Source organism: Salvelinus sp. IW2-2015, linkage group LG4q.2 (assembly GCF_002910315.2).
Source record: "Salvelinus sp. IW2-2015 linkage group LG4q.2, ASM291031v2, whole genome shotgun sequence".
In the NCBI taxonomy this organism is placed as follows: Eukaryota; Metazoa; Chordata; class Actinopteri; order Salmoniformes; family Salmonidae; genus Salvelinus; species Salvelinus sp. IW2-2015.
This window is the reverse complement of record NC_036843.1, coordinates 9,342,753-9,360,074: the sequence shown is the minus strand read 5'-3', so window position 1 is coordinate 9,360,074 and position 17,322 is coordinate 9,342,753. Positions and strand designations below refer to the sequence as shown.

General features: G+C 39.7%; 2 protein-coding genes across 2 annotated transcripts in view; one reads left to right on the top strand and one right to left on the bottom strand.

The window, feature by feature from the left end:
* The window catches only part of vash1 (vasohibin 1), a 541,933-nt gene that overhangs the window by 488,482 nt on the left and 36,129 nt on the right, over positions 1-17,322 (bottom strand). The gene's annotated exons all lie outside the window — the stretch shown is intronic.
* LOC111963024 (glutathione-specific gamma-glutamylcyclotransferase 1) lies at positions 2,521-5,129 on the top strand. Its single transcript, XM_023986245.2, has 3 exons — positions 2,521-3,097; positions 3,338-3,373; positions 3,560-5,129. Exons 1-3 carry the CDS (start codon positions 2,924-2,926, stop codon positions 3,923-3,925), a joined length of 576 nt encoding a protein of 191 aa, XP_023842013.1. The 5' UTR covers positions 2,521-2,923; the 3' UTR covers positions 3,926-5,129.

Genomic DNA, 17,322 nt, shown 5'->3' with positions numbered 1-17,322 from the left:
ACACACACACACACACACACACACACACACACACACACACACACACACACACACACACACACACACATTAAATGACTATAACATATCTACTGGAAAAACACCTGATTATCCATCTCTAGTATTATATTTATTAGTTTGATGAATTATTTTGTCACAACAACTAACACCCACACGTTTGTCTTTTCCACACGTTCTGTCCCATTTTACAACCTTTTCAGACATCTACCACATAGTCATGCATTTTCATTGTGTTATAATAAAAGCATCCTGTTCGTGGCCAAGTGACATCATTTCCTGCTTCCCGTCGGATTATAATGCACAGGACAACGGCAAACGACTTTTCTCACGCATCTGTTATGAAACGTTTTCACGGTTACAAACATCATGATCAATTGCTCTATGTATTTCACAAGTATCCAATGCTTGACTATAAAATGTATTTATTCATCAAAAAATCTTAGAAGGCCTATAAAGAACAAACATAGTGAATGACTGCTTTACAAAGCTCAAACAATGAGAATGAAATCTAAATTAAACCTTGAAGTGTGTAAAAAAAAATACATGCCAGTTTTCTTTCTTTTTGTAATGTTCTTAATTAACACCTGGGGGCAGTACACCATACATGGAAGGAAATTCAAAATGAGACAGACTGAAATTGACATTTTTACACACTTAAAACATTTAAAGTTACTTCCAAAATGTCTTTAAATACTTACAATGACAATTGGATAACTAGAGACTTTAAGAATCACAATGTCATAACAAACAATTTTGTAAAATAATAATGGCATCTGCAAAGCATGGGAAGGGAGTATTCGATATTTTATGATTTTGTGATGATATCAAATATAGTACATGGAATACCATTATCAGACTGTGTTGTCATTGGACCAAAACATAATTGTCCTAGCCAGAGGCCAATGAGGCTGAAGGTAAATCGCCTGCTTAAGAGTCGTTCATTGACCATGTATGATACAAATGTATAGGGCGCTAGAGGCACCTACGAAGAGAACAGACATTTAGTGGGCTTTGCGAAGCTTGGATCTTTATGGCAACCCTATAAAGTCCACCTGGGGGCACTATAAAGCCCGTAATTTGTGGGCGGAGCAATACAATTGGCTGTCAGAAGTATAACAATGTAAATGTACTTTTAATCCGTCTGTCTGCATATTTCAAGGCATATGGTGGTGTAGTGAGATACCCGATGGGCTGGACGATTCTCTTCTCATCTTGAAAAAACGTATACTAAAAACGTGGAAATCAATCATTAACACAATGGAAAAATCTAATGATTKATTATTGAAATATTGAAATAGCATGGGTGGCCTAGTTAAATAAAGGTTAAATAATCAAATGTAATAAAGGTTACATAAAAAAATAAAGACCGAGAGAAACAAATTGATACAATTTAAGGCCAAGTGGAAAACAATAATGCAGGCACTAAGGATGGGGGTGTGAGCATGCGGGTCTGGGCAGATGAGATGTAGTCATTGTGTGTGCGTCTGTAAATTGTTGCTCGTATGTATACGTTTGYATATGGAGTAAGAAAAAAAAWGAATAAAAATATTACTTAAAAAAATACAATGCTTGGATCTTATTCTGAAAACTAATGCTTCTATTTATATCTAATTTCGTTAGCTGCTGCTGCTGCATTATCAGACTATATGACTCTAAATTATATAAAGGGAGATCCATTTTCACACAGGATTAAAATAGACAGGATTGCTGCTTTCCTTACTTTCCTGACCGTGCAGAGCAACAAGGCAAAACAGGATATACCAACAGTACTTCAAAGTGAGTAAACACAGATTTTTCACACACACTACTATCACCAACAACGTCCATGGAGGAATTGCAAGATCTCAAGCAAAGCATTTTTAAAGGATATACTTATTTCAACTCACAAGTTTGGACATTGGACAGCCAGTGAAACTGTCAATCTACGTCTAAACCAGCGAGCATAATGTTCAAACATAAGGTTTCAACATCCTGTGAATGGGGCAAAAATAACTTGTCGTTTCTGATAATGTGGTACATACAATATCTTCTGACATACAATGAATGGATGGAAGAAGGAATGAATGAAGGAATGAATTAATCAATTTTTCTGTCTCTTTTATGTGACTCATGATTATTAGACACCATTTTCAGTAAATCAAATACCTTCAAGATTGCATTTACAGTACATTGTACATTACTTCAAGTGGCACCTCAAGTGAAGACTAAATTACACACTTAATACATCCCCTTTCTTATCTGAACAGTTGATGCTCAAAATCAAAGTTGGCATATGTCCAGACAGTACAGATATCTCATATTGTATATTACTTCAAGTGGTGGTTGTAGTTGTCAGAGTGTTCAATCGTGAGATACAATGTCGCAACATTGTAGCATTCATTCGAAAGTTGGATTCCTGAAAATGTTTTGCTCCCGAAAAGGATTCTGATTGGTCGGCTTGTACTCATAGTACGATCTATTATATGATATCATTGGTCAGAAACGTCTTGGTCTGACGTCCGGACACAACAAATACACGTGTCAGTAAACCAAGATAATGTAGCAGTAGGCTAGTACTTTAACGTTACATTGTCTGACACACCAAAACGTATTGTAGGCCTACTAATAGAAGTTGCACAGTGAGAGATACTAGGCCTATGCATCACTTCTTTCACATGTTATCGACACCTAGGGGTAGGCAATAATAGCTTATTATGCATCAGCAAGACTAGTCAACACTCCTAAGAAAAAAAGTCAAACGCGATGATAGGCTTTTATAGCGAATAGATTTGAAAAGTCTCATGCTTCGGGATGCATCTACAAAAAATGTGAGCTGCATCGGTAACATCTTAGAACAGTTATTTATTGACAGAAGAATATAGGCAACACTTTACATCTACTCTTACCTCAACCCTAACTAAACACAATGAAGCTTCTGGCTATTACCACATCAGAAAAATCCAGCCTGTGGATATTCGGATATGGCTCCTTAGTCTGGAAACCAGACTTCAAATACAAGAGGAGCAAAGTCGGTTATATCGAAGGATATAGTCGACGTTTCTGGCATGGGGACAATTTTCATCGAGGAGACAAAGACATGGTAAGTCTTTTCCTTCAGAAATGCAATTCATGTATTTGCTGCTGCTGTAGATTGACAAAATATTATCTTATCTCAGATCAAACTGTGGAGCTTCAGAAAGTGGGAAGTCCAATTAAAAGTCAAATAAAAAAGTTTGATTTGTAAGTCAAACATTTTGGATATGGAAATGTCAGTGTAGTCTAACTGGAAATGAAATGGTTAAAAATGCTGACTGTGCATTTATCCTCATCCTGTCCACAGCCAGGTAGAGTGGTAACTTTGGTGGAAGATCATGATGTGAGTGGCCTTATTTCAAAACAACCCAGAACACACCTACAGCTCACATTTCTGTCTACCACGAATAAGTTCTGTACTGTATGTTGCAAAATACATTGACACTGGTATAGTCCATCATGTTGATAAACAGAACTTGAAGTTGAAATCCTGTCCCAGTCTAATATCCACCTCTTCTTCTCGCTGCAGGCTTGCACTTGGGGGGTAGCCTACGAGGTCACTGACTCCCAGATGGAGGAGTCTCTGCAGTACCTGAATGTGAGAGAGGCTGTGCTGGGGGGCTATGTCACCAAGATGGTGGAGTTCACTCCCAGAGAGAAGTGCCAAGGGTCTCTGCTCGCCCTGGTCTACATCGCCACCTCTGACAACCCCATATACCTCGGGCCTGCCACTCCCACAGAGATAGCTGCTCAGATTGCCATCTGCAGAGGCAACACGGGACACAACATAGAGTACCTCCTCCGTCTGGCTGAGTTCATGAGGCTGTACTGTCCCGAGGTAGAGGACGACCATCTCTTCTCCATAGAGGCAGCCGCCCTGGCTCTGGTCATCTGAACTACTAGGGCCAGGGATACTCACATCTGACCACCGATACGACACTCAATCCTTACGACACTCGCTACGTTACTTGCTAATGTGAACAACGTGAAGACAATGACAATGTGAAGACACTGACAATGTGAAGACAGTGAGAGTCACTCCACCTTACAAAAAGGGTCAACATGTCATGATCACTGTTTGTTGTCCATTGTCAGTGAACGCCCATGACATTGAMATTTTTTAAGCTGAAAGGGCAATGAGATTAGAATCAAGGTGCAGTATGCTTCTCTACAAGGTGTGTAAACATTCTAACTGTCTAATAAATATATTTCATTTATGGTAGCAGAAGAATAAATAATATTTTGGTTGTGTTTATGAAGGTCCTGGGTAACATTAGAATATGAAAAAGTCATTATATAAAATAACAAAATAGCATTTTAATTAGTTTGTGTTACTGTAGGCTATCTRTTGCCTCATGCTCAAGTGTGGAGCTCATGAAACAGTGGTTATTTAAGCAATAAGGCCCGAGTGGTTGTGGTATATGGCCAATATACCATGCCTAAGGGCTGTTCTTAAGGCCTGGATACAGCCCTTAGCCGTGTTATATTGGACATATACCACAAACCACCGAGGTGCCTTATTGCTATTATAAACTGGTTACCAATGTAATTAGAACAGTAAAAATACATGTTTTGTCAGACCCGTGTTATACGGTCTGATATACCACGGCTGTCACACAATCAGCATTCAGGGCTCAAACCACCCAGTTTATAATTTGAAATAGAGCACATCTATTAAATTTTAAGTGTTATTTGGCAATGGAAACCTCAAAATGTGCTATTACCTGCATGTGAAGCTGTAGGAGGATTTGACGTTTTGTGGCCTTGTTTATAATTTACTGTGTGTTGAGCTTGTGAGCTAGCTCGCGCTCCCGCTAGCGTTWGCACTACCGTTAGCATTTTGCATTGGAATGCATGACATTATAAATCAAATCACATTTTATTTGTCACATACACGTGTTTAGCGGATGTTACTGTGGGTGTAGCGAAATGCTTGTGTTTCTAGCTCCAATAGTGCAGTAATATCTAACAAGTAATATCTAACAATTCACAATACACACAAATCTAAAGTAAAGGAATTAAGAATATATAAATATTTGGACGAGCAATGTCAGAGTGCCATAGACTAAGATACAGTAGAATAGCATAGAATACAGTATATACATCTGAGATGAGTAATGCAAAACATTATTAAAGTGACTAGAGTTCCATTATTAAAGTGGCCAGTGATTTCAAGTCTATGTATATAGGGCAGCAGCCTCTAATGTGCTAGTGATGGCTATTTAGCAGTCTGATGGCCTTGAGATAGAGGCTGTTTTTCAGTCTCTCGGTCCCAGCTTTGATGTACCTGTACTGACCTCGCTTTCTGGATGATAGTGGGGTGAACAGGCAGTGGCTCGGGTGGTTGTTGTCCTTGATKATCTTTTTGGCCTTTCTGTGACATCGGGTGCTGTAGGTGTCCTGGAGGGCAGGTAGTTTGCCCATGGTGATGTGTTGGGAAGACCGCACCATCCTCTGCAGAGCCCTGCGGTTGCGGGTGGTGCAGTTTCCGTACCAGGCAGTGATACATCCCGACAGGATGCTCTCAATTGTGYATCTGTAAAATGTGTGAGGGTTTTAGGTGACAAGCCAAATTTCTTCAGCCTCCYGRGGTTGAAGAGGCGCTGTTGCGCCTTCTTCACCACACTGTCTGTGTAGGTGGACCATTTCAATTTGTCAGTGATGTGTACGCCGAGGAACTTGAAGCTTTCCACCTTCTCCACTGCGGTCCCATCGATGTGGCTAGGGGGGTGCTCCCTCTGCGGTTTCCTGAAGCATGACTGTTAGCGATTAGCCATTTATTACCATTGCTCATTTATGGTGCTAGGCTATTTTCTATTCAATACACAGTACCAGTCAAAAGTTTGGACACACCTACTCATTCTAGGGTTTTTCTGTATTTATACTATTTTCTACATTGTAAAATAATAGTGAAGACATCAAAACTATGAAATAACACATATAGAATCATGTAGTAACCGAAAAAGTGTTAAACAAATCAAAATATATTTTATATTTGAGATTCTTCAAAGTAGCCACCCTTTGCCTTGATGACAGCTTKGCACACACTGGCATTCTATCAACCAGCTTCATGAGGTAGTCACCTGGAATGCATTTCAATTAACAGGTGTTCCTTGTTAAAAGTTAATTTGTGGAATTTCTTGCCTTCTTAATGCATTTGAGCCAGTCAGTTGTGTTATGACAAGGTAGTGGTGGTATACAGAAGATAGCCCTATTTGGTAAAAGACCAAGTCCATATTATGAACAGCTCATATAAGTAAAGAGAAATGATATTCCATCATTACTTTAAGACATGAAGATATGTCAATATGGAACATTTCAAGATCTTTAAAGTTTCTTCAAGTGCAGTCACAAAAACCATCAAGCGCTATGATGAAAGTGGCTCTTATGAGGACCGCCACAGGAAAGGAAGACCCAGAGTTACCTCTGCTGCAGAGGATAAGTTCCTTAGAGTTACCAGCCTCAGAAATTGCAGCCCAAATAAATGCTTCACAGAGTTCAAGTAACAGACACATGTCAACATCAACTGTTCAGAGGAGACTGCGTGAATCAGGCCTTCATGGTCAAATTGCTGCAAAGAAACCACTACKAAAGGACACCAATAATAAGAAGAGACTTGCTTGGGCCAAGAAACAAGAGCAATGGACTTTAGACCGGTGGAAATTTGTCCTTTGGTCTGGAGTCCAAATTGGAGATTTTTGTTTCCAACCTCTGTGTCTTTGTGAAACGCGGTGTGGGTGAACTGATGATCTCTCCATTCCCACCGTGAAGCATGGAGGAGGAGGTGTGATGGTGTGGGGGTGCTTTGCTGGTGACACTGTCAGTGATTTATTTAGAATTCAAGGCACACTGAATAAACATGGCTACCACAGCATTCTGCAGCAATACGCCATTCCATCTGGATTGCGCTTAGTGGGACTATCATTTGTTTTTCAACAGGACAATGACCCAACACACCTCCAGGCTGTGTAAAGGCTATTTGACCAAGAAGGAGAGTGATGGAGTGCTGCATCAGATTACCTAGCCTCCACAATCACCTGACCTCAATCCAATTTAGATGGTTTGGGATGAGTTGAACCGCAGAGTGAAGGAAAAGCAGCCAACAAGTGCTCAGTATATGTGGGAACTCCTTCAAGAATGTTGGAAAAGCATTCCAAGATAAGCTGGTTGAGAGAATGCCAAGAGTGTGCAAAGTTGTCATCAAGGCAAAGGGTGGCTACTTTGAAGATTCTCAAATATACAATATATTTTGATTTGTTTAACACTTTTTTGGTTACTACATGATTCCATATGCTATTTCATAGTTTTGACAAATAAAGAAAAACCCTTGAATGAATAGGGGTGTCCAAACTTTTGACTGGTACTGTATATCACTCATGCTCATTGTAATTATATTCATGTWTACATTTCAACATTACTGTAATGTCTATTTGAGCACATTTGCCTGAGTTTCATGTACAGTATACAAGTCTAATAGGCTGTTTAGTCTATTGCCATGTGACTAGGCCWGATGCCTCCTGTAGTGTATAGCCCTTTCTGTTMWATACGTACCTGTGCTAGCTTATACAGCCATGTCATTCATATTATAGCAGTGCAATAGCCTATGTTTTTTTCCTCCTCTTTCCTTTCAGGACCACATAGTTAATGTCAGTTCTCACTGGACATGATTCTCAGTTATCTGAACTGTGAGTGGTCAGATGTGTGTGTGAATGTGGACATCTTCTTCCATTAAACTCACCTTAACCTGGATATCCGCCTCATCCTTGTCCTGACCGGACATTCTGTAGTGATTGCTCCCGGCCTTAATAAGCCAGCACCTAAGATTTCTTATTACATTCAYGGTCCTTCGATTCTTTACAACCCTACCCCTATTTTTCCGTTCTCCTAATTTTAGTTTAGGTGACAAAGCAAGCAATGTACAGTATAGTGTAGAGAATCATTGTACCATCTAAGCCACTGTGAAATATCTTTTCATTAACCAAAAATATTGTATTTTCAGCTGTTTGAAGCTGGTGTACAAAACCTAAAGTACAAGATGCAAAAACTCAACTGAAGATCGGGAAGCATAGAAATAGCGCACATAGAAAAGATCTACCGCTTCTTAGACTTTCTTTCAATGAGAATGACAGATCTATAAGTCACATTTCTATGTAAATTTGGTTGGGTCACCCAAAAAGCTACATATTGCAGCTTTAATGTATACTTTGATTACAAAGCAGAAGTTAATCATACAGTTACCTTGCGTTGCAATAACGTTACTCCTAGGGTTTCTTACTATGAAGACAGAGGCTGGCTGATTGAAGAAAATATTAATAAAAAACAGAATATTTAACCTTTACCTGTTTCTGGTCTGACTTTAAAAACGGGTTTTGTTATAGATGAGTCATGCAAATAATTACACTGTGTGGAAATAGGATTATTGCATTGCTGAATGTATATACTATAGCCTTTCTATTTTTATATGAAGTCTATTTGCCTTTGTTGTTGAAGGAACAGAGATTGTTTATGCTTTTGTTTTTTAATCAACTGAACTAAATAGCATTGAACTTGAATTCTTACCAAGACACCCTGGTTCTTTCCAATTCAGTATGAGTATGTGATTGTGTCTCACGTGTTTCATTCTAATGGTAAAGGCTGCTTATTCAAAATCTATTCCAACTATGTAGATCATGTGCTGTTAAAGGATAGTGGGTTGGGTTAATAATCCCTTTTTCTCTCCTGATTTTCAATATATAAAGGCATCCCAATGCYTAAAGGTTATTGAATTCCTCAAGAGTATGTTTCCTTGTTATGTGCCAAAGCTCATAAACTCTTTTACGCTAGCACGCTTTTATATAACTTGGCCATATGCAGATATACACGCAGTTGTTAATGGTCTAGACCAGCGCTCTCCAACCCTGTTCCTGGAGAGCAGGTTTTCACTCCAACCGTGATGTAGTGCACCTGATTCTAATAATTAGCTAATTGATAAGCTGAATCCGGTTAGTTACAATTGGGGTTGGATTGAAAACCTACAGGAGAGGGGCACTCCAGGGACAGGCTTGGAGAACCCTGGTCTAGACTATTCTGTAGGAAAGGAGAGAAATGTGAGGTATTCTTTATTTCTATAATTCCAGTAAATAGTAAGCTCACAGGTCCATTAGAGTGCCTTGGACTTCATTCAATCAAACCCACAATGCACAACAAAGTCAAACTGCATGGAGGAAAWGCACATTTTCACAAAAATCTTATTAGTTTCCCCCACTGAACATGTTCTGTCAGTCACATATTGTTGTCATTTTTGGTACAGAAACCATGTATTTTCTTATGTGAATGCACATCCTGACAATCCTGCAGTGCAGGTTTAATGGAGTTCCAGCTTAGATCACTCCTGTCTTGTGACCTGAACCGTTAACTTTAACAGCATACTCAAGGTTATGTAATACGTTAAATGTAGGTGTTTTACTGTAGGTCCATTAATCAGCTGTTAAATGGATGCCCAGAGTACCAGGGTTGGCAGGAATACTAAGATCTACATGGCACACTAGCCAGTCTTGTACAGTATGTAAACACTGTCTTAAAGCGACGAAAAACAACGACAAGGCATCCCTGMCACTTGTTTTGGTAAACAGCTGAGAGACGGGGCTAGGGAAATGTAACCCTTCTCAAATTCAGACAGCACTCCAGATGCAAGGACTGAGAGTGATGTCCACATGCCACATGAAGATATTGTTTGTTAAAAGTCTTGTTGAACAACAGAGTAATATAATAGGGTAAGCGCATGAGGGATTTATAAGTTACAGTATATTCTTCAAGAATCAGTGTGTATATCAAGAATTGAAAAGACCACTGTACAGATTCCCAGATCACAGACTGTAGCTTTAACATTTGGAGCACAGCATTACTGTTACCTAAACAGACCTGCCCTTTTTCTTATGCTCTAGCATTGTGAGGTGTCAGTGGCTACCAGGGTGCTATACAAATACACACCATGCCGGCAGTGTCAGTCAGTACATTCTGTTCCTGGGAGAGCCACTACACTCACTCACATGAGAAGTGCTGTCTGTGTGTTGAGAGTGAGACACAGGGGGCAGATGGGGTTCCCTTTCCCTGCATGTGGAGTTTGATCATGTTGTGAGAACACGTGCACAMCCAACAGAGAGAGGTCTCGGCAGTACATATACATTTTGGGCTGAGCGACTTCAGTGGCACTCTGGTCAAGATTCCAAGAAAGCCCTCTCAAACTGGGTGAAAGGTTAGAACTGTAAAAAAGGTGCTCTCTTCTAGGAAAGGCAAAGGCAGTTAAGATAGTATAAATGGAATTATAAACTGGGTGGTTYGAGCGCTGAATGCTGATTGGCTTACAGCCGTGATATATCAGACCGTATACCACKGGTATGACAAAACATTTATTTTTATTGCTCTAATTACATTGGTAACCAGTTTATAATAGCAATAAGGCACCTCTGGGGTTTGTGGTATATGGCCAATATACCACGGCTAAGGGCTGTATCCAGGCACTCCACATTGCGTTGTGCATAAGAACAGCCCTTAGCCGTGTTATATTGGCCATATACCACACCCCCTTGGACCTTATTGCTTAAGTATAGGCCTGTATGAAGAATTGGACAAATGGAAACTCAGTCAGCAGCAGCGTCTGATGAGACCTTATGTGACTGGACCCCTCTGCGTACCAATAGGCCTACACACTTCAAAACAGAGGCCAACAGCATATTCATATCAGAGTATGAAATCCTCTGCACTATTTTCAATCATAAGGCATAACTATCAGATGACTCAGGAAACAACAAAGCATGACATGAAAACCATTTGGGCTCTATTTACTAAGTGCAAAATGCAGTCGAGTTGACTCATAAATCCCCACCATAGTTCTAAACTGTTTTGAAAATATCCTCTGTAGTCAAAACACTTCAATTGGCTTTGGAAATAAAATAACCAGTTTGAACACCTGGATGTATGTGATACTTCCATGTTGTTATTGTAAAATATAATGTGTCCTCAATAACCTACTTGTGTCCTCAATAACCTACTTGTGTCCTCAATAACCTACTTGTGTCCTCAATAACCTACTTGTGTCCTCAATAACCTACTTGTGTCCTCAATAACCTACTCATGTTCTACTAATATGCAGTGGTGAAAAAAGTACCCAATTGTCATACTTGAGTAAAAGTATAGATACTTTAATAGAAAGTTACTCAAGTAAAAGTGAAAGTTACCCAGTAAAATACTACTTATGTAGGCCTCCCCAGTGGCACAGTGGTCAAAGGCACTGCATCACAGTGCTAGCTATGCCACTAGAGATTCTGGGTTCGAGTCCAGGCTCTGTTGTAGCCTTCCACRACCGGGTGACCCATGGGGTGATGCACACTTGGCCCAGCGTTGTCCGGGTTAGGGGAGGGTTTGGCTGGCAGGGATGTCCTTGTCCCATCGTGCACTAGCGACTAGTGCWTTAGCCAGGCGCAGTGCACGCTGACACGGTAGCCAAGTGTACGGTGTTTCCTCCGACACATTGGTGCGGCCGGGTTAAGTGGGCATTGGATCAAGAAGCAGTGCGGCTTGGTTGGGTTGTGTTTTGGAGGACGCACGGCTCTCGACCTTCACCTCTCCCGAGTCCGTACAGGACTGGCAGCGATGAGACAAGACTGTAACTACCAATTGGATACCACAAAAAAGGGGTAAGAAATGTTTTTATAAATAATTAAAATACTACTTGAGTAAAAGTCTAAAAGTATTTGGTTCTAAATATACTTAAGTATCAAAAGTAAAAGTATAAATCATTTCAAATTCCTTATATTAAGCAAAGCAGATGGCACCATTTTCTTGTTTTTAAAATGTATGGATAGCCAGAGGCCCACTCCAATATTCAGACATAATTTACAAACAATGCATTTGTGTTTAGTGAGTCTGCCAGATCAGAAGCAGTAGGGATGACCACGTATTATCTTGATAAGTGCATAAATTTTACAATTTTCCTGTCCTGCTAAGCATTCAAATTGTAACAAGTACTTTGGGTGTAAAGGTAAATGTAAGGAGTAAAAAGTACATTATTTTCTTTAGGAATGTAGTGAAGTAAAAGTAAAAGTTGTCAAAAATATAAATAGTAATGTAAGTACAGATACCCCCAAAAAACTACTTAAGTGGTACTTTGAAGTATTTCTACTTCAGTACTTTACAACACTACTAAATGTACCTACTAAAGGCAATATAAACACACTACACTAAAATATGAGAGTTTGTTTTCTAGTATTTAGTACCTTTATGCATCTGTTCTAAAGTCAAAACAGGACACTAAAAGGGCTAGTACAACAGGAATACAGYACAAGATGAATGTGTACATTCTCATGGACAGTAAACAGAGAGCAATTGCTCTGTTAGATCACTGATGAATCTTTACATGATGACCAGTTGGTTTTCCAGAATTGATTGAGCTGTCAAGCTAACAGCTCTTCGAAGACTTGATAATAAGGGATTACCAATCGATAGAGCTCTTACAAAACCTCCATGAGGGTTACTTGGAGGGGTAAAGGAGTGAAAACATGACCCAGGGGTCACTCAATTAGAACATAGGGATCAGGCACAGGCCATGTCATCATCCCTGACCATCTCCATTACATAACCACATGGCCCTAGCTCACTGTAAGTGGTCATTTAAGACAAAGTGAAAACCTAATCAAATAAAATAAAAAAATAATTGTTTAATGAGGGGCGGACATTTCTAGTTCTGAAACCCCTTTTTTTTGTCTAGCTTGATGTTCAATTGTTTCCCCTCTCACACCCAATGACTCCTGTTTTCCATTTTATGGTCCTCTGACGTAGAAAAATATGTCACACGTGCTCTGACCTGCGTGTGCATTGATTACAAAGAGCGTGCATTAAAAATGTTGAGGAGGAACAAAGAGCGTGCATTAAAAATGTTGAGGAGGAACAAAGAGCGAGGTCACACATACTGACAATAAAAACAGTCTGTTGGGTTCATTGTCTCTCAACGAGCAGGATAGGAGGCAAGCTCCAGAAACATTGTTCCTTGCCAATCATCCCTTCAGCCTCCACCAGCATGCAAATGTGTACTCTGGCTGAACCCCGACCCTTGACCGTCTGTGGTCAGCAGGATATTGAAGGTCACCCTGAGAGTGCTTTAAAGAGAAAGTGATTAGGGCACTAATAGAGTCTGGGCACTTAAGAGCTACTGGTCCCCAATACTGGGGTAACCCCAAACCCCAASGTCCCGACTAGTGTCCACTGAGGATCAACTGACCACACCACAGCCTGGTTCCACAGGACATGAGAGAAAAAAAAACACTAATCTAACACTTACAATGATGGCTAATGGGTTGGCAGAAAATCTGCAACCACCATATCAAAGCTAATGTGTTCATTCTTACTGAAAAGCTATATCAACCTTTTAGCTAACAGTACACAACATGCCCAAGCACACCAGAAAAAAGTCCAGCTCTCCTTTGTAACAGGGTCTGAGTCAGAACTTACAGTAAATCAAATCAAATCAAATTTTATTTGTCACATACACATGGTTAGCAGRTGTTAATGCGAGTGTAGCGAAATGCTTGTGCTTCTAGTTCCGACAATGCAGTAATAACCAACGAGTAATCTAACCTATCAATTTCACAACAACTACCTTATACACACAAGTGTAAAGGAATGAAGAATATGTACATAAAAATGWACATAAAAATATATGAATGAGTGRTGGTACAGAACGGCATAGGCAAGATGCAGCAGATGGTATCGAGATGGTATATGAGATGAGTAATGTAGGGTATGTAAACATATAAAAGTGGCTAGTGTTTAAAGTGGCTAGTGATAGGGATACATGTATTACCTCAGGATGGCAAGATGCAGTAGATGGTATAGAGTACAGTACATAAGAGGGAGGCATGAATAAGAGAAAACAGAATGGAAAAAGAAGAGAGGTTGACATAGTACGTTGTCAGAGTACATTGAAGAGAGGGCAGATTATGGGTGACCTTTCCTGAAAGTCAAGAACATTCTATCTCCATTYTGGCATTCCTGGGTACCAACCCTTTGAGGACCACTGCCCACTTCTTATCCCACAGCAGAACTGAACGCTGGGAGAGGAAATAKTATTACCTTCAGTGGTCTTTCTGGCCACACATACAAGGTCTGGAACATTTCCCCTTTCAAGGGCCATCTCAAACTTGGAGAAATGCAGGCCTACGTGTTGTTGTTGATGGTTGATGCCTGATTGATGCCTGATTCTGCAAACAGAAACAAAAACCTAATAACAATCATCCATCATCACATGATAAAACCCAAACTTCAATCCATCCCATCCATCACACCTTCATACAGAGCACAGCACAACCTCTGGCTGTTATAATCCAATCTGTGGGGACCAGGGCTCTGGGGGATGGGGCCTGTACCAGGAATGACCTGATTAGCCTACCAGCCAGAGAGCCTCCCCCTGCTTCATTAACCCGACCCACCTCTTTGGAATGGTACTTTTACTGCTCTTAATTTCATTTCCCTAATCAAATTTTCASTCCGGCGCACCATGATCACCGCGTCTGGTTGAGGGGTGTTTTTGGGGCCTTCTAGTAAATAGCATTGTGAGATCATCTCTGGGAGGCCTTCTAGCTTTCACTGATAGATGGGGGGGAATCAAATCAATGTCTAGTAACCGAACAGTCTGAAGAGAGGGCTGATTGTGTGTTGGTAAACATTACAAAGACTACTGGACCATTTGGTACTCACTGAGTGACRCCCTATCATCAATATTGCGCAATGTTGGTTGTCAACACAAAGCAAACCACAGAGTGCTGACATGGAAAAAGTTTGAGTCTGCTTTTCCATACCACAGCTGGTTTGAGAGTTGTAATGGTAGACATCGGAAAATGTAGCACACACACACATATACTGTACATTCATGTTACACACACATCACAAATGCTGCTACTAGACTCTTATAATTATTGCTRAACACTGCACAATTTAAACAATTGCCCCCCAAAACATGTAAATATTGGACTATAAATTGTGGCTTCCTGTACAATACTTATGCTAAAATGTTTATTCTATTCTACTGAGCCATTTACTTTATGTTCATATTGTTATCTTTTAGAATTTATTTTTGTTGTTGCATTGTCGAGAAGGAAGCTGCAAGTAAGCATTTCGTTGGAAGGTGTATACCATGTGTATCCTGTACATACTGTATGACTAATAAAACTTGAAACTGGGGGAGGATGAGCTAACAGCTCCCCCTGTTGGCTGTGTGATATAAGAGCGAGGCATGAATAAGAGAAAAGAGGATGGAAAAAGAAGAGAGGTTGTCAGAGTACATTGAAGAGAGGGCAAAACATCCAGGGCCTTTTGATATTTGCTAAGTGAGTTTTGTACATAAGTGTTTACAGTGTGCATATGTCAGGGACATCTCTATCTATACCAAGAATCTTTGCCCTTTGGTGAACATAATTCAAGGGAAGTCAAACCCACATAGATATGAGTTATTACATGTTATTTATTGCTTGTAAATATTACGTAGAAGTACAATGTATGTTGCATTTCTCCAAGTTTGAGATGGCCCTTGAAAGGGGAAATGTTCCAGACCTTGTATGTGTGGCCAGAAAGACCACTGAAGGTAATACTATTTCCTCTCCCAGCGTTCAGTTCTGCTGTGGGATAAGAAGTGGGCAGTGGTCCTCAAAGGGTTGGTACCCAGGAATGCCAGAATGGAGATAGAATGTTCTTGACTTTCAGGAAAGGTCACCCATAATCTGCCCTCTCTTCAGGAGAAATGCAACATACATTGTACTTCTACGTAATATTTACAAGCAATAACTCATATCTATGTGGGTTTGACTTCCCTTGAATTATGTTCACCAAAGGGCAAAGATTCTTGGTATAGATAGAGATGTCCCTGACATATSCACACTGTAAACACTTATGTACAAAACTCACTTAGCAAATATCAAAAGGCCCTGGATGTTTCCTGCCATTTTCTCTCAAAGAACAGGAAGCAGAGCCTAGTTTTCCCACAGACCAGCAGAGGTTGGATCTCAATGCCGTTCCACAGCGGTTCTATGTTGTACTTACAGAGGACAATAAAGGAGAAGCTAATCTATTGTGAGAGGGACTCTGTGCCGGGGTTTCTTGACCTCCTAATTACATGTAAGGATCACAAAAGCCCTTTAACTGTAACTATGTCTGCAGATTGTTTCATTCATACCATGGGTTCAGTTCTTCAACAGCACATTTTCTATTTATCTAGCATAAAGCCTCACATCATTGGAAGCATAGAAAGTCAAACCACTGCAATTTGCAAGTGGTGTGGTTAGACAGTGGATTTGATATTGGCCAGAATTACTCTAATGCAAAAAAAGGATAKGCCGGGAAATGTAGCTTATTGTCAGCTAGGCATAGGCAAGGCACATCAGACTATTAACGGAGTTTCTTAGATTTAAACCAGGCTCATCTTTGCAGAGATTTAATGTTGGAACATTTCTGCACTTCAACCGTCATGACAGTTTATTCCTCCATAGCTGACATCATTTCCATAGTAATTCTGAATTTTTWAAGCTAATTTCCTGCAATTCTACACATATTGCATAGGTACATAGAGGAAAATGTACAGTTGTATAGCTAATCTCATTTATAGCTACTCTACACATTTTGCAATGAGGCTGAGATAATTTTGCMTTTTTAAAAGCTCATAGAGATCATATTAAATTACTAGAGGGGATATGTCATAAACCTTTGACGGTCCAGAATGCAGTGAAAATGGCAGCTATATTAGTCAGGGAGACATCCAAACCAGTCTAATTGGAATGGCAGTAGAGGCATTAATACAATTGTACTTATGCAGGAAAAAAAAACAAAGGCATGTGAAGTATCAGAAATAGTGAAACATAATTATTGTCGAYCTAAAATATAGCCAATTACAGTGCATTCGGAAAGTTCTGAAGACTTTTTCCATATTTTGTTACGTTACAGCCTTATTCTGAAATTGATTAAATTGTTTTTTTCCTTCATCAAATCTACACACAATACCCCATAATGACAGAGCCAAAACAGGTTTTTAGATTTTTTTTCAAATGTATTCAAAATAAAAAACTGAAATATCACATTTACATAAGCAGTCAGACCCTTTACTCAGTACTTAGTTGAAGACCTTTGCCAACGATTACAGCCTTGAGTCTTCTTTTTTATTTATTTTATTTTTTACATTTTTTGTAATTTAGCAGACGCTCTTATCCAGAGCGACTTACAGTAGAGTGCATACATTTTATTAAATTTTTTTTTTTTTACATACTGAGACAA

Coding starts and splice junctions, on each gene's coding strand:
- LOC111963024 (XM_023986245.2), top strand. CDS start 2,924: ATGAAGCTTCTGGCTATTACCACATCAGAAAAATCCAGCCTGTGGATA. Junction 3,098..3,337: donor ATCGAGGAGACAAAGACATG/GTAAGTCTTTTC, acceptor TCCTGTCCACAG/CCAGGTAGAGTGGTAACTTT. Junction 3,374..3,559: donor CTTTGGTGGAAGATCATGAT/GTGAGTGGCCTT, acceptor TTCTCGCTGCAG/GCTTGCACTTGGGGGGTAGC.